General features: G+C 40.0%; 1 protein-coding gene across 5 annotated transcripts in view; it reads right to left on the bottom strand.

The window, feature by feature from the left end:
• The window catches only part of NFXL1 (nuclear transcription factor, X-box binding like 1), a 96,115-nt gene that overhangs the window by 3,702 nt on the left and 71,717 nt on the right, over nt 1-20,696 (bottom strand). For 4 of the 5 annotated variants that reach the window (XM_050947498.1, XM_050947497.1, XM_050947499.1 and 1 more), the window contains 4 exons: nt 16,980-17,049; nt 10,426-10,530; nt 8,615-8,701; nt 5,509-5,562 (listed from right to left, as the gene is read on the bottom strand). In XM_050947498.1, coding sequence (XP_050803455.1) covers nt 5,509-5,562; nt 8,615-8,701; nt 10,426-10,530; nt 16,980-17,049 — 316 coding nt within the window. The other variant, XM_050947500.1, reaches the window with a different exon arrangement.

Here is a 20,696-nt window from a genome sequence, read left to right as displayed (position 1 = left end):
GAACAAGGAATCTGAAATTGGAACTGGTTGGGCAAGGAAATGAGGACTAAGAGCCAGTGAGGAAAATGGGCAATGGGGTGGGGAGATAGTGAGATTAGAACGGGAGCTCAGAAAGAGAAAGGAGACCATGATTCAGATCCAGTGTGTGTGGAAGGAGGGGAAAGGGAGGGAGAATGGGAGAGCCCTGCCAATGACCTGGATAGGCAAAGAGACTGGGACAAGGAGAGCACGAAGACAGGGACAAGAAGCCATAAAGGGGGTGAGGGGATTGGATGAGGAGCCTGGGGAGGGAGACTAGGTTTATGAGCCAGTGGGAGGACAGACATCAGACAAGGAGCAGGAAGGGGAAGCGAAACTGGGATTCAGACAGCAAGGCCAGAGGGGGAGACTAGCGTTGGTTAGGCGAGGAGATGCCTGAGGAATGGAGACTGGGAACGTGAAGGAAATGACAATAGGGCTGGGACAAAGAGTTAGAGGTGGGGAAGAGACAGGCTAGGTGAGAATGTGGGCAAGAAGGGGTGACACTTGGGATGACTGGAGAGAAGAGTTGGTGCCCACCAAGGACACTCCCATCTAGAGCCTGGAACAGAACATTCTTTTGCAGTCTGCAAATATCTGAGAAACCTACTGGCTGAGTGTGTCATCCCCCTCTGCAGCTGGTCCACAGAGGATGACAATCTACTACTGCTAAGAGTTACTCCCTTAGCTTAAGTGACAGATGTGCATGGTGGATCTACCAATCCTGCAAATGTCCTGCATGGAAGTCAACATGATGCCATATGTTGGAATGTTGTTTTTTTCAGATAAGTTTTTTAAAAACTTACAAAATTACACACAAAGTTTATGTTTAAAGAACATTAAGATGGCAAAGTCAAGCACTCAAAAGTTAGGAAATGCCAGAATTAGGTTGCCAGTGGAACTCTGAATGTGGACCCCTTGTGCACATGAATCATGAGAATATTTAGTTGCATGATCACATACTCTTTTTCCCCCACAGGACCCCAGCCTCATTCAGTGCACAGGATGGAGCTGCTCTAGGTAAAAATCAGGGTTGTGTAGCAAAGGAGGCTGTTGTCTTTTGGGCTCCTCTCATTTTTTGCAGAGGTTGAAGGATGTGTATTGAATGAAGTGGGGTTTCAGGAACAGAAAGGAGGGTTTCACGGTTAAGAGCAATTGAATGCTGTCCTTGAAAACAGGATTCTATCCCTGTCTCTGCCACAGAATCCCTATGTGAGGCTAGTCAAGCCCCTTAAACCAAAACTTTAGTTTTTCACAGGTGGCCACAAACTCCGTTCCTCATTTTCTAGGTGTCCAATTTGATTCCCTGTGGTCTGATTTACAGAAATGCTGAGCACTCAGTTGCAACTTGAGCCATCAGGAGCTGTGGTTTGAACAAGTGCTATATAATGCGAAGTCCTCTGAATAATTGGGTTGTACATGTCTAAAATGGGGCACCCAAACTTAGTGGAAACTTTTGACATTACTCTCTGTGCCTTGATTTCCCAATATGTATGGGTACAGCGCCACCCCCTCACCTAGCAAGGTGTTGTAAAGTTAAATAAACCAAAGGGCTGTACACTTTGTAGCTTCTCTAGGCTGAGCTCATTGCCCTATCTCCCCCTCCCCACAAGGCCTCTGTGCACAACCCTCCCATCATCCTCTATTTCAGGGATACCCTGAAACCTCCACCTCCACATTGCAGGACCTGTGCAGCCCCCTTTCCCTCTCCAGCATATGTGGAGGCTCTGTGCATCCTCCATGTCCTTCTTCTCCTACACTGTCCTCCATTTCCCTCCCATGCCAGGGGGCAGGTGTGCCCTTATTCTTCCCATGCCCTCATCTCCTCCATTACAGGGTGTTTGCATGCTCCCCAGCTCTGCACCACTTATCAGGGGTTTCATGCGATTCCCATCCTTCCACCATGCCAGGGGTTATGCACACTTGCCCTTTCCCTCCTGCCCCTGTACCATTCTTATTTATTTTATTTCTGGGAGATAAATCATTCACGCTGTCAAGTGTATTGGGAGGATGGGCAGAGCTGAGATGGGGTACTGTTACGCTTGGTGGGGTACTGTTACGCACGTTAATGAGTTCTATAGCAAGGGTTCACAAACTTTTTGCTGCCATGACCCCATTTTAATGAGTATTTCCTGCCAGGACCCCAGACAGCATGAAGGACACTATTCTGAAGAGCAAAATGGCATCCTCAGTCCATTGTGGCCTCGCATGCACTGTACACTGAGGTAACGCCGAACCCTATTGCCTGGAGGGCACCTTTTTCCTCCACACAATGTGACCTTGTACGTATGGTGCATGCAAGGTCATGCTTCATCCACTGTGATCTCACATTAACCATATATGCAAGGTCATGTTGTGCAGAGCAAAATGACATCCTCCATACATTAGGGTTTGCTGAGACCTCATCTGCTAATCGTCTGACCCTATCTGGGGTTGCACTCCAGTTTGGGAACTGCTGCTCTGCAGACAACTGCAGACTTGGATGAAGCTGCTGGGCCTGCTAACCAGATGCCAAAAGGTGCCATTTGTCCCCTATTTTCCCCTTCCAGTTTTTCCTCACACATACACAAAAATCCAGTAGGATCCTGCCCATTGACGCCTAAAATATTCCCATAAATTTTGCGATTTAGCAGATGTTATGTTCAGAAGTTATGTTACTGGGGCATTTCTCTATCTGAGTTGAGTGTGAAGACTTGTCTACAGATGAAAATTAATTCAGGAAAAGGTAGTGTGTGAATTTAAAGCAGATTTGCTATTCCTGATTAATTCTTGGGGTGGGGGGATGCTCTAATTCCAGACGCAGAGTGACTTGTTTATATATTAGCATTGGAAAAGGTACAGAGAAGAGAGAAAAAAAAAGATAAAGGGTAAGAACCAGCTTCCACATAAGGAGAGATTAAAAAGACTGGAACTTGGAAAAGAGATGACTAAGTCTATATAAATCATGACTGGTGTTGAGTTAGTGAATTAGGAAGTGTTATTTACTCCTTCATACAAAGCAAGTACCAGGGGTCACCCAATGAAATTAACAGGCAACAGGTTTAAAAACAAAACAAAAGGAAGTACTTCACACAACACACAATCAATGTGAGGAACTCATTTCCAGGGGATATGGTAAAGGCCAAAATTATAACGGTATTCAAAACCAGAACTAGGTAAGTTCATAGACGATAGGTCATCAACAGTTATTAGGCAGAATGGGCAGGGATGGTGTCTCTAGTCTGTGTTGCCAGAAGCTGGGAGTGGATGATAGAGGATTGATCACTCAATGACTGCCTGTTCTGTTCATTCCCTCTGAAGCATCTGGCATTGGCCACTGTCGGAAGACAGGATAGTGGGCTAAATGGACCATTGGTCTGACCCAGTATGGCCATTCTTATGTTTCAAATTAGCTTAATCAGAATGATGGTGTCCAGGCATGGAGTTAATCAGGAATAGCTATTCTGGAATAACTCCCTGTATAACCAAGCCCTTAGACCTCACTTTGCTTAGCCAATTAATATTTATGAAGCACTGTGATTTGATAGTGATAGGCACCACAGAAAAGCCCATAAGGAAATTAATAATTTTATTGTCAGAACTGGGTTTGACTAACACACAGTAAATAAAGCCTACAGCCAAATGAGCAATGAGATTAAAACAAAATATTGAATAGCAGCTGATTAAGTGAGTTCTATTCATCCGGCGTACTAAATGAGACATAGGTCCTGTAGAAAAAAATAGTACGTGATCATGTAATTAAAAATGGAACCATAATGCGCGCGCACACACACACACACACACACACACACACACACACACACACACAGGACAAAAAGGTTGTATAGTTGCTCATGCAACCTAACTTTTTAGGGCTTGACTTTTCAACCTTTCTAAAATGTTTTTTAAATCTTTTTTGCATACATAAAATTTAATTACTTCTGATCAGCAGGGTTTGAACCCTGAACCTCCAACCCTGCAGCAAAAGACCACCACTACTTGCGCTACAGAACTAAATACATTAACTAACAGCTGCAGAAGTCTGTTAACGCAGAATGAGGAGTGGATAGCTGGAACTACAGGGTTGGGCAGCCCAGCCTGGCTTTGCCTCAACGTTTGGGAAGAGAGCACTGAGAAACTCTGGCTCCATGTGGTGCCTCTGTGTTTGGAGCAGGAAGGAAGATGGGTTGCTGGATTCAGGTGCTGGGTCTAAGGGTGGTCCTATGGTGAGGGCAGGGAACCTGACCAGGCTCTCCCCCACTCCACTGGGAAGATGGGGCATCCTCTCCTATGTGATGTCCTCAAAGGGGTTTGGGCACTGAGGCCACGTGTTGTACACAGACCAGCTCTCTCCCGCCCTGTCTCACTGCTGCTACAGTACAATCTGCTACTGCCACTATTTTGGCATCAGCCCAACCTTAGAATTTTTTTGTTCAGTTATCTTGGAAGGCTACCAAAATTTTCCTGGGGTATGCGAACAAGAGATGAGAAATTGCAATTTTAAATAATTTCTAGCTCCAAAAGCATGAGCAAGGTTTCGTGGAAGAAAGAAAAGGCACTTCTACAGCCTGAGTGCTATCAGGCCTGCTGCAAAATAATGGAGGTGTGAAAGGTTCTCAAAGAATAAGTTGCAAGAATATTTTATAAGAGTAAAGTGTTAAAAGGGGTTGCTACATCAAGCATAGGCATTTATTTTAATAAAATATACTTTTACCTTGTCAGAAAGAGAAAGCACAAACAGGCAATGTTTTATTGTACTACAAGGTCCCTAAGAAAATTGCAGCCTCTATTTAAATGCTTACAGGCCTGTTTCTGCAACCAAAACTACGTTTTCCCAAAGTTTATTTTTCATATTTTATAAAGGTTTGGAAAAATGTAAAAAGAGCAATTACATGCAAAAATACTAATTTAATACAATATTTAAGATATTTTAACTCATGGAACACAAATCACGAGTTAATCATTTATACATGATTTTGCACATACTTAGATTTCTGGTGATGTGAGAGAACACTTTGACTCTTACTATTATAAGTCACTCATAACATAGGCCTGAGTTCTTTGGGCCAGAATTCTTAGCTGGTGTGAAAAATCTTGGCCCTTAGCATCTGGAGACAATGTACTACAAACCTTTAGCTATGCATAAATTAACAGATTTACCAAGAGAACTAAGGCTATGCCTACTCTACAGATTATGTTGGTATAATTTATGTCACCCAGGGGTGTGACTAAATCACACCCCCCACCCCTGGAGCGATGTAAGTTACACTGATATAAGTGCCAGTGGGGACAGCACTATGTTGGTGGGAGAGCTTTTTCCACCAGCATTGCTCCTGCCACTCACAGGGGCTGGAGCAGTTAGCCGATGGGAGAGCCCTCCGCACCCCCCCCCCGTCGGCTTAGAGCGGCAACACTGGAGAGCTTAGAGTGGGGCAGCTGTAAACTCTCTAGTGTAGCCATGCCCTAAGACTTGGGGAGAGGTGCTGGGGTCAGAGGAGGAAGGGTTGGTACCTGTTGCCTTCGCTTTTCTTCTTCAATAGCAGCTTTGGCTTCTGCCTCTTTTATCTGTTCAAACACATACAAAATAATGGGTAATTGACATTATAAGATACTGACAATAGTATAAATTCTGTTTTCTTATTTCTCACAGGATCCTTTTGGCTTTTTACAGAATAAGACATTAGAAAAATACCAAAAAAGTGTAAACTTTCTTCTAGGAGAGCTTCTAATCTACTACTCAGATTGTAAAATACTCAGGGCAGAAATTGCATTGTCATATATATTTGGGAAGTATCTAGCACATGGTGGGTGCCTTGGATTATAAATATTAGCAGTATGTTGTGACAATTTGGGAATCTGTCTATACAATTCATTAATTGTGTTTGATACTGGGGGCTTTGTACGTATCTGTGTCAGACTGCAAATTCCATTTTCAATGTGCAGCCTTTTGCCTTCTCTGTTACTGGTTTGCCTTCATGCTGGACTGAAAATTCCAAAGGCTGGTGGCAAAAGAACAATAGAGTTGTGAAAATATGATGATCAGCTTCCCAAATTACAAAGAGATCAAGGGAGAGATTGTCATGACTACAAAGTCAATTGGCATGGCTCTCTGGTCACTGGGGGATGATGGCAGCGAGCTCACCTGATGTAGGGGGGCTAAAAGTTATAAAAATGGGGGTGAGATAAGTTTTATGGGGCCTCTGGCCATTTGGTCTCAAGCTAAAGAGGAAAGAGAAGCATTCCAGCATGTAGGTACCTGCAGGAGGTACGGGGTCCTGCCCAGTTCCCCCCACTCCCATGGGAAGGGTAAGCTAATAAGATGCATTGTGGTTAGGATGTTTGTCATCTTCTAAATGATCAAATGAAAGAGAAATGTTCACCATGGATGGCAATTTAATAAGCATCCCAATAACCTTTGTAGATTTTCATATAGCCTTTTAAACTGTTGAGGAATGACGCTTAAAAAGCTGTGGTTTACAGAATTAAGAACTGCAATAAACAAAATGCAAAGTAAAATTATTTTAAAAAAAGAAAGACTAGATTGGAAAAAAATTTCAACCACATGTACCCAAAAAATGCGGCATAAGTGTACAAACACCAAGCATCTGATATTTTATTGCCACCTACTGGTAAGGCATCAACTCTGAAAGATGAGTCAGCCATCCATAATATAACACAGCTAACAGTCTGAAAAAGAGCAGCAGGAAGACTGTTTCACAATAGACTACTGTGGTTGATTTTGAACCAGAGGGAGAGGATTAATCAAAATGATCAGTGTATGTTTCACAGAGAAAATGAGGTAGAGTTGGTAGAAAAAAAATTATAAAAACAAGAATGTGCATTAAAAGAAATCTCAAACTGACTCAGCAGTGCACATTCATTAGGCACTATTATACTGGCTTGTACAGTTAAAACATCAATGATTTCTGGAACCTGATGGTCACCTTGTACCAGTGCAAGATGATTTCTTTTGTAAATGTCTGCAGTCTTAATCAAAATGCTGGTCAGTCTTGATATGCTGCTCTGAACTGTAATTATGTGGAGAGTACATAATAGGAGTTAATTCTAGTTTGTCATTATCAAGCCTTCACATGTTCCAGAATGTTGCCTAATAATAAGCACTTGTATAACACTTTTCAACTTCAAAGCACAGAACACCTCTCAATTCTGAGGCAGGTAACTCAGTTACCCCATGCCCAACATGTCTGTGGCACCATATGTGGTGAAACCTGGGAGTGCTTGGCTACTAGTCTTATGTCCTGTGCACTAGACAATTCTTCCTTGCGGATTACAACAAAATTGCAAAAAACAGCAGAGGGTGTACAGCCAATTTATGCGGTCACTCACTAGTGATTAATTTTGAGTCTGAAAATCTCAGTTCTTGAACAGAAAAAGTCTAGTCCAAAACTGTTGAAATGATTCGTAAGATAACTGAAGTATTTTTCAGCTAGGCCATGAACATAAGTGACCAGATAGCTTGCTGCCATCTGATAGCTGTTCACCTGCTAGCGAGTTAGTGGTTTCAGTTCAGTCTCTAGTAAACATGTGCCGACATCACTAAAATTACAATCACAATTGCGGTCTTAGCAAAGGCACCAAGAACTGTAGCAACAAAATTCTCCTATTCCTAGTGACTGATTTTCTAGAGCAAGATGGAGGCATATTGATAGCATGAGAATGCTGGTATTACAACTACATGTGAGGACAAAGGATGTCAGTCTCCTTAAAAGCTGCAGTCACATTGGCAATTTATATAGACACATTTTAATTGAAAAGCACTTTTAGCTAACAAGACTTGTTCAATATCCTTCATTATACAGAGGATGGGCCAAATTCATCTGTCATTTACACTCATATAAATTGAAGTCAATGGAATTATTCTGAGAGTTATTCCAGATTAAGGTCAGTAAATGAGATCCCAGTTTAGCCCAATGTATTTTCTATCAGCTATTGAGAAAGTTCTATGATTTCCCAAACAGAGCTATTCTAACTAACTGCAACAGGGTATACAGAAATCCACCATATGGCTACCTTGCACTGCTTTGGCCATTCATAGTTTGAGTTAAATTCATTCTCTGACATGACTGGAAAACAGTAGTAACATGTCTTGAGCAAGCAATGTTCCTGGGGGACAATGTAGAGGTGCCCCAGAAGCAGAACTATATAGTCTGAGGATTTCAAGGGCATGTCCAGTTCCCATTTCACAAAAATACAAAATCTTCCCCTAACAATAGTAAAAAACGGGTCCTCCACGAGGTCAACTGTGTACAGACTGAAACATTTTTCACTCCCCTCAAAGGCTTTGCCATAGTAGGGCACCATTTAGCCCATGAGCCAGGCTGAGACACATGAGAAAAAATTATCGGAGTATTATTCTAACATAAGTATAAGTTAGTGAAATTTTGGGTTATGTTAAGTATTAGCACTCTGTCTACAAATATAAAGAACTATTTTTCCACATTTAACCAGAACCAACAGTCTGAAGCAGCAGCTGTTAAACATGTACATTTGATTTGATTACATATTTCTTGCTGGTATTGTTTTGGAAAATAAATCTGTATTCATTTCTTGTTTCTGAAGCAGTGAGACTATATTATAACCACAAGAGAGACATTACCTCAGATGCTTTCTGTTTCATTTCCTTACACAACGTGTCACATTCTAGTGAAACCTGGCCTTCTTGTACCTTGCTGCATTGTAATTCCTGTAGGTATGAAAAAAACCTTCAAATTTAAAAATCACTTCTCTACATAAAGTATACAGTTTATTAATTTTCAACATAAAAGACTACAGATTTCTATTTGATAAAACATGCCCTAAATAATGTGTTTTTTATTAAATGGGGAAAAAAGCTAATTATAGACAGAACATTTTCAAGTCTATAATTTTATTTTTTTAATTCAGTGAAGATCAAGGTATCAATACAATTAATACCATGCAACATGGGTTTTTTAAGTAGTTGTGTTTATATTTCACCATTTTCATTGTGCCCTCCACCCCTCACAGCCTCAGAGGTGGGTGGGGACCTTTGTCTGGGCCAGCAAGGAACAGAAAATCCTTGGCCATTTTAAAGAATCACATCCTTAAGTGTAATGCAACTAGTACCTTGAACATTCAGGTATAGACTGGGGTGCGAAAGAATTTACTCCACTCCATTTGAGAGCAGAGCGAGCCCTCTCACAATTTGACACTACAATCTTGGGTGTCATGGCTACACCCTGGGCTGGCAGAGACTTATTGGGTTGTTTATTGAGCAGCACACTTTGCATCAGGGTATCAGACTACCAGAAACTGTAGCAGGTTCTAGCTAGGCTATTGGAGGGGTGAAATCTACCAGGGCTAATAAAGTGACAGAAGGGCAGATTCAGATGGGGCCTTTGATGTTTAGGGGTCTGTAATGGGTTAAGAGAGAGATCTGACAACCTGAATCTCAGAGTGTCAAAGAAACCAATTAAGGGCAGACAAGGTAAGGCATTAAACTAGGAGTTTTGGGAGGCTGGGATTTGGCCAACCAAAGCAGTATAAACTTGTGCATGGAGGCTGCTGGTGCCAGGATGTTCTTCCCTCGCTGGAAAAGAAATTACCTCAGAAAAGAAAGTTTCAGTTCATGGTGATGTCAAAGAAGCTGTATTTTTGAGGTTCTCCTACTGAACTGGGATCCCATTTATTCAGGAATAGGAGCCAAATGGGGTGGGTGTCAGTGGTGGCATCCAGATGCAGAAAGGGGTATGGAGACCCATCAGGGAGGATATTCAGTGCACTGTATGTAATAAACTCTTCCTATTTATTCTTTCCTTCACAGGAGTTGGTGATGGGATGTTTGGGCACAACACTGTGTATATGACCCATAGGTAGGTGGCTGACTCCTGCTGGAAGTTCACTGCTGGGCCTCAGTGGTGAGGCAGCTCTGGGTTGGTCTGGATGGAGGGCATGCCATTGTCAGCAGATGCCCTTTAATGTCTGTTGGCTAGGGAAGGGCCACATGAATGGATCAGTCTATTAATGATGCCACCCTATTTGCATTCAGCTTTACACAGAAACTTAGCTGTATCAATGGATTTTTTATGTAATTACACACTTCCCTGATCTCTGGTCAGAAAAATGTATTTTGTTTCTTTCACCTGAAATAGTTTTGAGTGAGACTTATCATACACTAGTCTCCCAGTGGAGTTATAAAAATCTAAGTGTATTTGAAACAATTTAATGCAATATTACAATATTTGTAGGTTACAGAACAATTTTACATCTTCAACGAATCCTCTGATACTAAGGGCAAGATCCTCAGCTGACATAAGTGTTTTAACTCCATTAAAGTACTGTATACCAACTATTTACTCCAGTGATGATCCTGCCCTGTGGATGCAGAGACAAAAACAAAAAAGGAAATTTACAGCTACAGTTCTCTCAAAATTACAGCACGGAATTTACCTTTTTCATTCTCTTGCATGGACATCTGAGTTTAACCTTCTGGTTGCAATTTTGAGGACAATCACCCGAATGGCAAATCTCTTTACATCGATGACCACAGGACAACTGAGAAAGAAAGAGACAGATTCTCTGCAACTGGACTATAAAACGTTTCTATTTCAAATACACCATTTAAACAGAAGTAAAGCCAGGAAAGCCCAACTAATGTATCAGTTTCCCACTCATGTAGTAACTAACTACATGAAGCTGGGAATGGGTGACAGGGGATGGATCACTTGATGATCACCCGCTCTGTTCATTCCCTCTGGGGCACCTGGCATTAGCCACTGTCAGAAGACAGAATACTGGGCTAGATGGATCTTTGCTCTGACCCAGTATGGCCTTTATGTTCTTAATTGTTCATTAATATTTGCTTTTTTGTTCACAGCATTTTTAGTTCCTATTACTAGGAACGAAGCAACATGCAAAGTATGATTTTTTTTTTTAATGAATTTCATTTTCACAGTCTGATTGAAAAGAAAAAAATTCAGTTATTTTAAATACAAATTTTCAGTAAGTACAATATCCCCTTTAAAATGATACACACAACCACAATATACAACTCCAGCGATGTGTATTTTGGAGGAAATAAGGTTTGGAAGAAGGGGAAAAGGAGGGAAAATTAAAAAAGAAGCTGTTGCTCTGCATTCTATACCTTCAAGTTATACTTCAAATGGGTGAGAACAAAAACAGAAGGAAATGGAAGTTTCTACTATGACATATTTTGTACACGTTTGGAACCATAAACTGTACTATAAGGAAGCCTCATACACTACATTATGGGATTTTTTTAGCTTCCTTTCAAATTCAGAAAATCTTAAGTGTGTGACTTTGAAGGACTATCCCATTTCTTGTCTTTGGGATATGGAGACTACAAACTTTTTTCCTATTATAAGTAAAAATTGTTTAAATAAGACTACAAAAACATAATTCAACTTTATTATTATCCTACACGACAGACATTTATTACTGTTACCTATGCCAGTTCTTGTAGGTGCTCATTGAAGATTTCATTAATTTCTTACAACAGCATGGTGATTGTAATGAATTTAGGGATGCACCAAACACTATGTTAGATCTAAAACACTAGAGGACAGAGACATTTTTCATTTAAGGTAAAGAACTTAGCTTCACATATCCCTTTACATACACATATACATACACACACACACACACACACACACACACACACACACGCACACTTTTCAGCCTCAACTGCTGAACATGTTTTCAATAACCTAAGCTGCTACTTACAAGGTAGCACATTTGATTAAGTGATTTATAAAGGAAGTTTAATTCCCAGAACTGTTCAAAAATTGTATCTGGAGATGCTTGTAGTTTAAAGTAAACTTTCAGCTGTAGTCAAGCGATTTAATACACTCTGGAAAATGTCTTAAGAGCCACAATTATTTTAATATTTAGGATGTGTGTTTTTCACATTTACTAGTAACTGGAAGTTTATAACATTACATGAATAAATCCACAAGAACAGAACTTGCATACTATTATAAAATAACTCAAATGAAGTATATTATAAGTTATGAAACTCAGATTCATGGACTTAAAAGTAGTATTGATTAACTGATTTAACCAAAGAGTCCATAGATACAGAGTACATACTTCAATCACAGAATCTGCATGATCTTTAGATAGAAAGTTTGTGCACATACCTGGCTCCTACTATGTCTCAGACAAAACTTCTTTGTGCGAGTATGTAGCCCTAGCAATGTTGGTCACTATGCTATTCATGTACTTATCTTTTTTAATGGAGTACAGTTGACATTATGCAACAGTATTTGACGGTGGTTACCTGCTGGTGACCATAAAATTAGTCTTTTACAGGTTCTGACAAAGTTTCCTTGCACTGATCAGCAATGCAAGAGTCTCAAGGAAGAGCAGAAGGAACTGTGTTTGCCTCCAAGACAGAGAAATAAAATGTCAAAATATATCTAACAATAAACACTGCATGGCACAGCAATATTTTTAGCCCTATACTGCAGCTCTTACTCATGTGAATAGTTCTGAAGTGAGTGATATTACACACAAGTGCTACAGGACCAAGCTCCAAGGCTTATAATGTTTTTTCTTAAAGTCTCCCACTGTTGCAGTACCACCAGTGTAACCTCACAGTGGGACTGCTAGCATAGACCATAGACCACCTGCAAGCATTTTAATCAACATGAGCCAGGTTAGATAACACAGTGGTAAAAAATCTTGTGCCTTCAATTTAAATTAGATCCCACTGTTGCTGCCACCAAATTAGGTCAGCACTGGTGCAACTGTGGGAGAAATATTTTTTTTTTAAAAAGCTTAGCTTATACACTCAGATCAAACAAGAATGCAATGTCTGAATTCCATTAGCTCTTTTACCCTATGCAAATCACACTCCCAGTAGCCCATAGCAACTAGACCAAATGCTGCACCTATCTGACTAGACAGTTGATAGATGCCAAATATTTTAAAGGAAAATCCTTTATTTAAAAACAAAACAAAACCCAAACCAAATAAACCAAAAGCTACAAGTATGAAAAAACAAAATTCCAGAACTTCTTTCATCTGGGTACCCAGTTCAAATCATGTTTTCAGCTTCATAAGGAGCGGAAGAAGGGCTACTGCAGTTTGCTGCCTTAGCAGAGTGTGAGGCCATACCACCAGCGTGCTCGCACATGGATTAGCAAACAAATCCAGATACTTGGAATTGAGGTGATCATTTTGCCTGGCTGATTCAAAAATTGTTCCTCAAGTGCATGATTTAACTATACTATGCGTAGGTCAAGGTGGAGAATGGGAGGAATCAGCTGGTTGTTTGCCACAGGGTCAGAGCACTTGAACTGTTAGAGCTGGATGAAGGGATTTTTTAAAAACAAACAAAAAGGAATAGAATTTATCTAATTTATGTTATACTAAAAATAAAGATAAAGAAACTAGAGATAGAAAAAAAGCTAGTCCATCATGTGCATACCCCTGTCAGGGTCCCTCTGTGTATGCAAATCAATAGTAATCTGACAAACAGTTACCATTTTTGGGTGTTCACTGGTTTCCATAGTTCTAGTGAACAGATGTCTGCGTCTCTTAAAAAACAAAACCACCACTCCTGAATGGCACTCTTCTTGGCAGCCTCAGAGGCAAAGTACAAACAGAAACAAAGATATTCTTCCTTTCAACCCTCGTTGTAGGCCCTCAAGTTTAATGTTAAAGATCCATTAAGCAGGGCTATGTGGGAAAGCTTACATTCCTCCTGCCATGCCTTGTTGTGTGTGGCCTTTATCCCCAGGACATTCTTTCACAAGTAATGCATTCACTTTTTAAAAAATTTATAGCAAGCCACCTAAACTGTCAATATTTTATGTTAAGAGTCCAGTAATTAAATTATAGAAGGACAAATTTTACAGCTGTACACCAGCAGGTAAAAGTTAGAACTACTACAGGTTTTCAAGTACGACTTACCTTTACAGTGCTGGAACATTAAAATAAAACTATGCCAAATCACAAGTCACGTATTACTGTAAAACTGAAAACCAATCTCCTTTGTAACAGTAAACACTGATTACAGAGACCACAAGTACAATGAGTGATATGTTTAATCAAAGAGTGACATGAACATACGAACTTGGAAAAATTTCTAAATTGCCAACACTTCCCCTTTAAAATTGTCCTAAACATTTACAAATGTGTTCTGCATAAGAATCTGAGTAGTCATTACTGATATATAATTTCCTTCCTCAGGATATTTGGTTTTACTGCCAAATAAAAAAAGCACTTTAAAAATGTTTTAACTTTACTAGCATCTCTGGCAAATCAAAGCCTTTGCTATTCCCTAAAGCAGAAAGGACATCTGAAATAAAAGAGTACCACTCGTATCAGACTATGGAAGTCTTCTGAGTGGTTTGTACAACCGTAGCCAAAACACAACTATGAAACTTGGCAAAAAACTTTTACAGTTACTGCTATATCTTGTAAGCCACCAGTCTACATAATTAAGAGTCTTTCACAATTCCCAACAGTAATATCAGACTTAACATTCAAATATTGCATAATACTGCCTACTACAAATTGCATCAATTCTCAAGAAAAAAACAGTAGTGCCTAAAGACTGACTTTAGAAATAAAACTTATTACATTTTAGAGAAGTCAATTTTTATTACTCTGGACTTTGGTGGAGGTTTTGTTACAGAGCAACGTTCAACAAGCAGCAACAAGGTCACTAGGCTTTTCCATACTAACATGGGGTGAGTCACTGGCACTTACATGAGGATTTGCTCTCACAATAAGAAAGAAAAATACATTTGGATAAAAGAAAACAAAATCAGTTTAACATGGCATTGATTAACTTTTTGAGTTTGTCACAACAGTATGCGAACTCATGGTACAATGGTATTAATTACATATTACGGATGCATTGTTTGCAGCACCATTGTTAAAGTTGAATTGAGTTTCAAACTCTCTTTCAAAGAATCTTTCCATTTACCACTGGCATTTTTGTAAAATAAAAAAAAATTGAGATATACCTATCTCAGAGCAGGAATGGACCTTGAAAGGTCATTGAGTCCAGCCCCCTGCCTTCACTAGCATGACCAAGTACTGATTTTGCCCCAGATCCCTAAGTGGCCCCCTCCAGGACTGAACTCGCAACTCTGGGTTTAGCAGGCCAACGCTCAAACCACTGAGCTATCCCTCCCCTCCTAAATCGAAACCATTCAGCTCCCACTATCCATAACATTCTGACCTGTGGCCTGTCTATTAAAATTTCTGGTCTCAAAGATTTCTCTGCCATATTCAGTAGATGGATTTGCTTTATATCGTCAGTCTTTGATTTTCAAATTTACCAAAAATCCCACTAATGGCTTTTGTGCTTTTCCAGGTCCCACTTCCATATATTAGAATATTTTCAAGTTAGTTCTTAAAAATCCCAAACTATTTGACAGACCTACTTTCAAAGCCTCCCACAATGTGCAGTCCTATCAATATCTCCTAATCTTTGAACAAGTGACTTAACCCTTGCCACAAAGGGGCCACAATAAGCATGATCTTTTCAGTCTGCAAAAGGTAAATATGTTCTGAGCCTGTTGCTTCATATTTTCCACCTGTTTTACATATTCATATTTCTTTTAAGGTAGCAAGAGCTGCAGAAAGGTTCTCTGGAAAATGGTAAGATATGACAGTGATAGGAATAAAAACAGACTAAGTTTTATTCAACTCCCATTTAAGTCAATGGCAGGCTTTTAATTAACTTTGCAGATTTGTGGCCTTCTCCAGTTCCAGTGAAGTAGACGGGACTAATCAAGAAAGTTCTTAAAACAAAAAGAGCAATTTTAAACTGGATCCTAAAATATATGGGGCACCCACTAGAACTTTTAAGGTTGCAAGTTATGTGGTCTTGCTTCTTTTTGTATGTGCAGCTTAGTCATTAAAGTCAGAGAAGTGAGTTACAATAGTCAAGATGAGATATGGAGTAGGTTTCAGAAGAGGTGGAGCTGAGGAACTGGATTATTTAGTAAATGTTGCAGACAGGTACATTAGCAGACAGGAGAAGGAAATTTCAGAACAAAGGACTTCAAGATTACAGAAGAGGCAAATAAACTGAGTTAAGGGGATAGATGGAGGGGATAAAATTGTGTTTGCAAATGCTCCTCTTGCTCCCAAAAAGCACTTTCAGATACCTAGCTGAAGGAAATTGTGATAAATCTACTTACAGTATTTACTTGCTTAAGATAGACAGGCTGAACAGGAAAGAACCATTAAAAAGGCACAAACTTGGGCTGAAAGCAGCAGAGGGAAGGAAGGAAAAGGAAAAAGAATTCTGAGCCTGGAAGGCTGGTTATGTGTTTCTTGTGAACCTGGAAATGTTGGATGGGAGGATTCAGAGCTGTGGAGAGGTTCAGCAGGAAGAGTGGGATTCTCAGCTGGGGATTATATATAGGTGTATCATGTTTCTGAATAGGCTTGCTTGACGGGAGCTGAGGGAATTTGGAGTTTGAGCTAGGACGGTTGTGTGAAAGGAAATGGAGTTAACTGATGAATGAAGATTTGAGTGAACTGGGGGAGGGGGTATATGAAGGAGACAAAGGGAGTTTGTGGGGCAGAGGTAGATTGGAGAGGGACAGCCTGAGGCGAGGAGAAAACAGTGAAGGGTTGGCAGAGGGATAAATATTGTCCTCCTGCTCCCCTCCACATACTACCCTTTAATGTAAAAATGTGTTCGTTTTTCACTCTCAAGTGGGGAAAAGACTACCCCTTCTTATCCAACCTCTCCTATCTCCCAAGAGAATGGCTTCTCTGTAATCTCCCTGACTGCAGTAGCCCTGTTTCTCATCTTGAAAATCCTACCTGCAGTTGGGAAGGGAAGGGAAGAAATTGCTACTTGTAGCCCCTCCAGTTAATTTGGCACTAGTCAAAGAATAAAGATATGATAACCCAGAGAGAGGTGGTGGACAGAAAACAGAAAAGAATAAATTGCTTCCTGGGAATGCCAAAGAAGAATCAAAAGGAAGCATTAATTTACCAATACAGCTTACCTCTTTTGGACACTGATTTTTGCAGGAACTGAGAAGATCCTTTTCTTTTAAGTCAGCACAAGTTATTTTTCTATTAAAAAAGAGAAAATGCTTAACAAAAGGCCAAATTAAAACTAATCCAATCAAGCACAGTTATGAACACATTTAATTATATATTTTTGCGCAGTAAAGAGAAATAGTTTCAGCTGCCTGCATACTGTACACAAGAGAAACTGTCCCAAATAAAAATTCTTTAAGATCAACTTACTTTCTGGACAACACAGACCACCACCGCCATTGTGCTGGCAATTTAATAATGCAAACAGCTTCTTCACTGTCAAAGCTTAAAGCAATTGTTTACACAGATGACTGGAAACATTTAAATTTAAAGTGGGAAGTGTTAATAAAAACAGAACATTGTTCAAAGAAATCCTATTGGATACCCAACACATCCCCAATTTCGGCAGAGATGAAAAAAAGCCATCTTGGTTAAAAGGATACGTGGAAACACCACCATACACGGAGCTAAAGAAATCAGTGGAACATCAATGGCTAAGAAAGTTAAAGGCATTTTTAAAACATAGTAAGTATCAGAAAAGCTCTGATCAGGTCTAGGTCTACGACTAGATATAGATGGTAGAACAGTTTATAGATGTTTCTGCTCTATACTTCACATGAAGCAGGAGAATGTATCCATCCAATAGGATGTTGTGGGTAGAAGAGAACGTTTACCATCTGTAACAAAGAATAATGTGAGCTAGCATTTGTTAAAATAAAACATTTTCAAAATCAACAGGCCCAGATAACTTACACCCAAGAGTTTTAAATGAACTAATGAAGAAGCTCTCTGAACTGCTAGTTAATTTTTTAACAAATCTTGGCAAACTCGGGCAATTACAAAGGAATGAAGGACTGCCAATGTAGTTCCAATATTTAAAAAGGGCAAAGAAGGATAACCCAAGGAACTATTGACTGGTTAGCCTGATGCTGATACCATGTAAAATAAGGTAATGCTTTTTGGGGATTCTATTAACAAAGAATTAGAGGCTAAAAATATAATTAATGCCAGTTGGCATGGTTTCATACAAGGTATTTTTCAGAATTTCTTTTTTGTAAACCACGCTTGGCCATAGGCTTGGTTGATATAGGCAGCTGTGTTGACACAGTGCATCTGATTTCTCCAAGGCATCTGACTTAATACCACATGACATTTTGATAAAAAAATTTGCACTGTAGGGAATTTACAGGGCACACATTAGATGGATTAAAAACTAGCTCAGAGGGGTCCACCAGGGATTGATTCTTGATACAAAACTATAATATTTTAATCAACAATCTAGTTGATGACACAAAATCCGCTGATATTTGAAGATGACACAAAGTTTGGTGGGGTAGTATATAACAGGTCACTGTCAGAGGGATCTGAATTGCTCAATTAAATGATCACAATCCAACAAAATGGGTTTTAATACAGCCAAATGCAAATTAATATATCTTGGGAATCAAGAATGCAGGTTACACCTACAGGATAGTACACCTACAGGATAGAAGATTGCCTTGGAAAGCAGTAACTCAGAGAAGGACTTAGGGACAGCATAGATAAATTGCCTCAAAATGATGTTGCAGTATAAGGCTACGGCAAAAAAAGGGAGAATGCAATCTTCAGCTGGATAAAAAAGGGAATATCAATTAAAAGTAGAAAAGTGATCTTGCCTCTGTAAAATGCACTGGTAAGACCAACATCAAAACTGAACATAATATCAAGACGACATGTGGATACTGGAGAGAGTTCAAAGAAGGGGCCACAAAAATGATTCAGGGGTTTGAAAACAAACCTTATAAATGCCAGGTTTAAAGAGCTCATCTCACTATCAACTGGTGTCTTTAAAATGAGATTAGATATAGTTTGAAAAGTTATGTTCAATTCAGCTTCTGGGAAAAATTCTGCAGCATGTGTGCATGCACCTGGGCTGGGTGGTCATGGTGATCTTCTATCCTTGGCATCTGAAACTGTGGGTTCCCTGTTCATCCCATTCCTTCCTGGGCCACAGAACAGGATTATCTGCATTGCCCTCATCATAACTGTAACACTTGCAACTCTGCATTAATGTAAACACGATAATCAAATCTCACGCTTCAGCTGGTCACTTGAAGAGGACAGGAAAGATTCCCCCTCCCTCCAATGCACAATTGCATAGATGTATTCTTCATTTCCCCCTCCACTCAGTTTTCCTCGGAAGCATGAAAGACTGGCCACTGCTGAAGACAGGACACTACACATGCCAAATCAGTGATCTGAGGTGATACAGAGAATCCATTTTAAGTGCCTCCCTGGTGTGTCTTGCTCACCAGCTTCTAGTTACACTGATCACCAAATTTATGGTTGGAAAGGAATTTTTCCCCAGGTCAGATTGGCAGGTAGCTTGAAGGGTTTTCATCTTCCTCTGCAGCATATGGTGCGATTCACCTGCCAGGATCATCCACTATTTTTAAAACAGCTGGCTGAGGAGTTTACTGGAACATTATTACTGATTTTCAGTGATGCTTGGGAAAAAAGCATGTGCGCCAATATTTAAAAGGGTAAATGGAATGACAGTTAGATACAGGCCCATCAGCCTGACATTGATCCCACACAAAATAATGGAATGGCTGACACAGGACTCAATTACTAAAGAATTAGAGGGTAACATTAATAACAATCAGCAAAAGTTTATAGAAAATAGATCCTGTCAAATTAATATCGAGTTTGTTTGATAAAGTAACAAGTATTAATGTAACAGACTTCTGTAAGGCATTTGACTTGGATCACAAGACATTTTGGATAAAAAAACCTGGAATATAAAAACTAGGCACACATTAAATGACTTGAGAACTGGCTAACTGATAAGCGTCAAGGTGTAATTGTAAATGGGAAATTATCAATGAGTGGATATGTTTCCAGGGGGATCATAAGAATGGCCATTCTGGGTCAGACCAAAGGTCCATCTAGCCCAGTATTCTGTAGCATTTGATAACTGACAGTGGCCAGTGCCAGGTGCCCGAGAGGGAATGAACAGAACAGGTAATCAAGTGATTCATCCCATCGCTCATTCTGAGCTTCTGGCAAACAGAGGCGAGGGACACCATTTCCACAGGGATTGGTTCTTGGTCCCACACTATTAACATTTTTATCAATGATAGAGAAAAAAATAATCAAAATAATTATTGACAAAGTTTGCAGATGACAAAGACTTGGGTAGTAGTAACTAATGACGAGGAGAGATCACTGATAGAAAGCAATCCAGATTGCTCTGTAAACTGTGCACAAGCAAACAATGTGTGTTTTAATGCAGCCACATAAAAATCTTATCTAGGAACAAAGAATACAAGGCAAAGCTAACAGGACAGGGGATGCTATCCTGGGAAACAGTAAAAGATGGTTACTCACCTTTGTAACTGTTATTCTTCGAGATGTGCTGCTCATATCCATTCCAGTTCGGTGTGCGAGCGTCGCGTGCACGTTCGTCGGAAGATTTTTACCCTAGCAACACTCGATGGGTTGGCTGGGAGCCCCCTGGAGTGGCGCCGGCATGGCGCCATATATATACCCCTGCCGACCCAACCGCTCCTCAGTTCCTTCTTGCCAGCTACTCCGACAGTGGGGAAGGAGGGCAGGTTTGGAATGGATATGAGCAACACCTCGAAGAACAGTTACAAAGATGAGTAACCGTCTTTTCTTCTTCGAGTGCTTGCTCATAT

Source organism: Gopherus flavomarginatus, chromosome 3, assembly GCF_025201925.1.
Source record: "Gopherus flavomarginatus isolate rGopFla2 chromosome 3, rGopFla2.mat.asm, whole genome shotgun sequence".
In the NCBI taxonomy this organism is placed as follows: Eukaryota; Metazoa; Chordata; order Testudines; family Testudinidae; genus Gopherus; species Gopherus flavomarginatus.
This window is presented reverse-complemented; position numbering and strand designations above follow the sequence as displayed.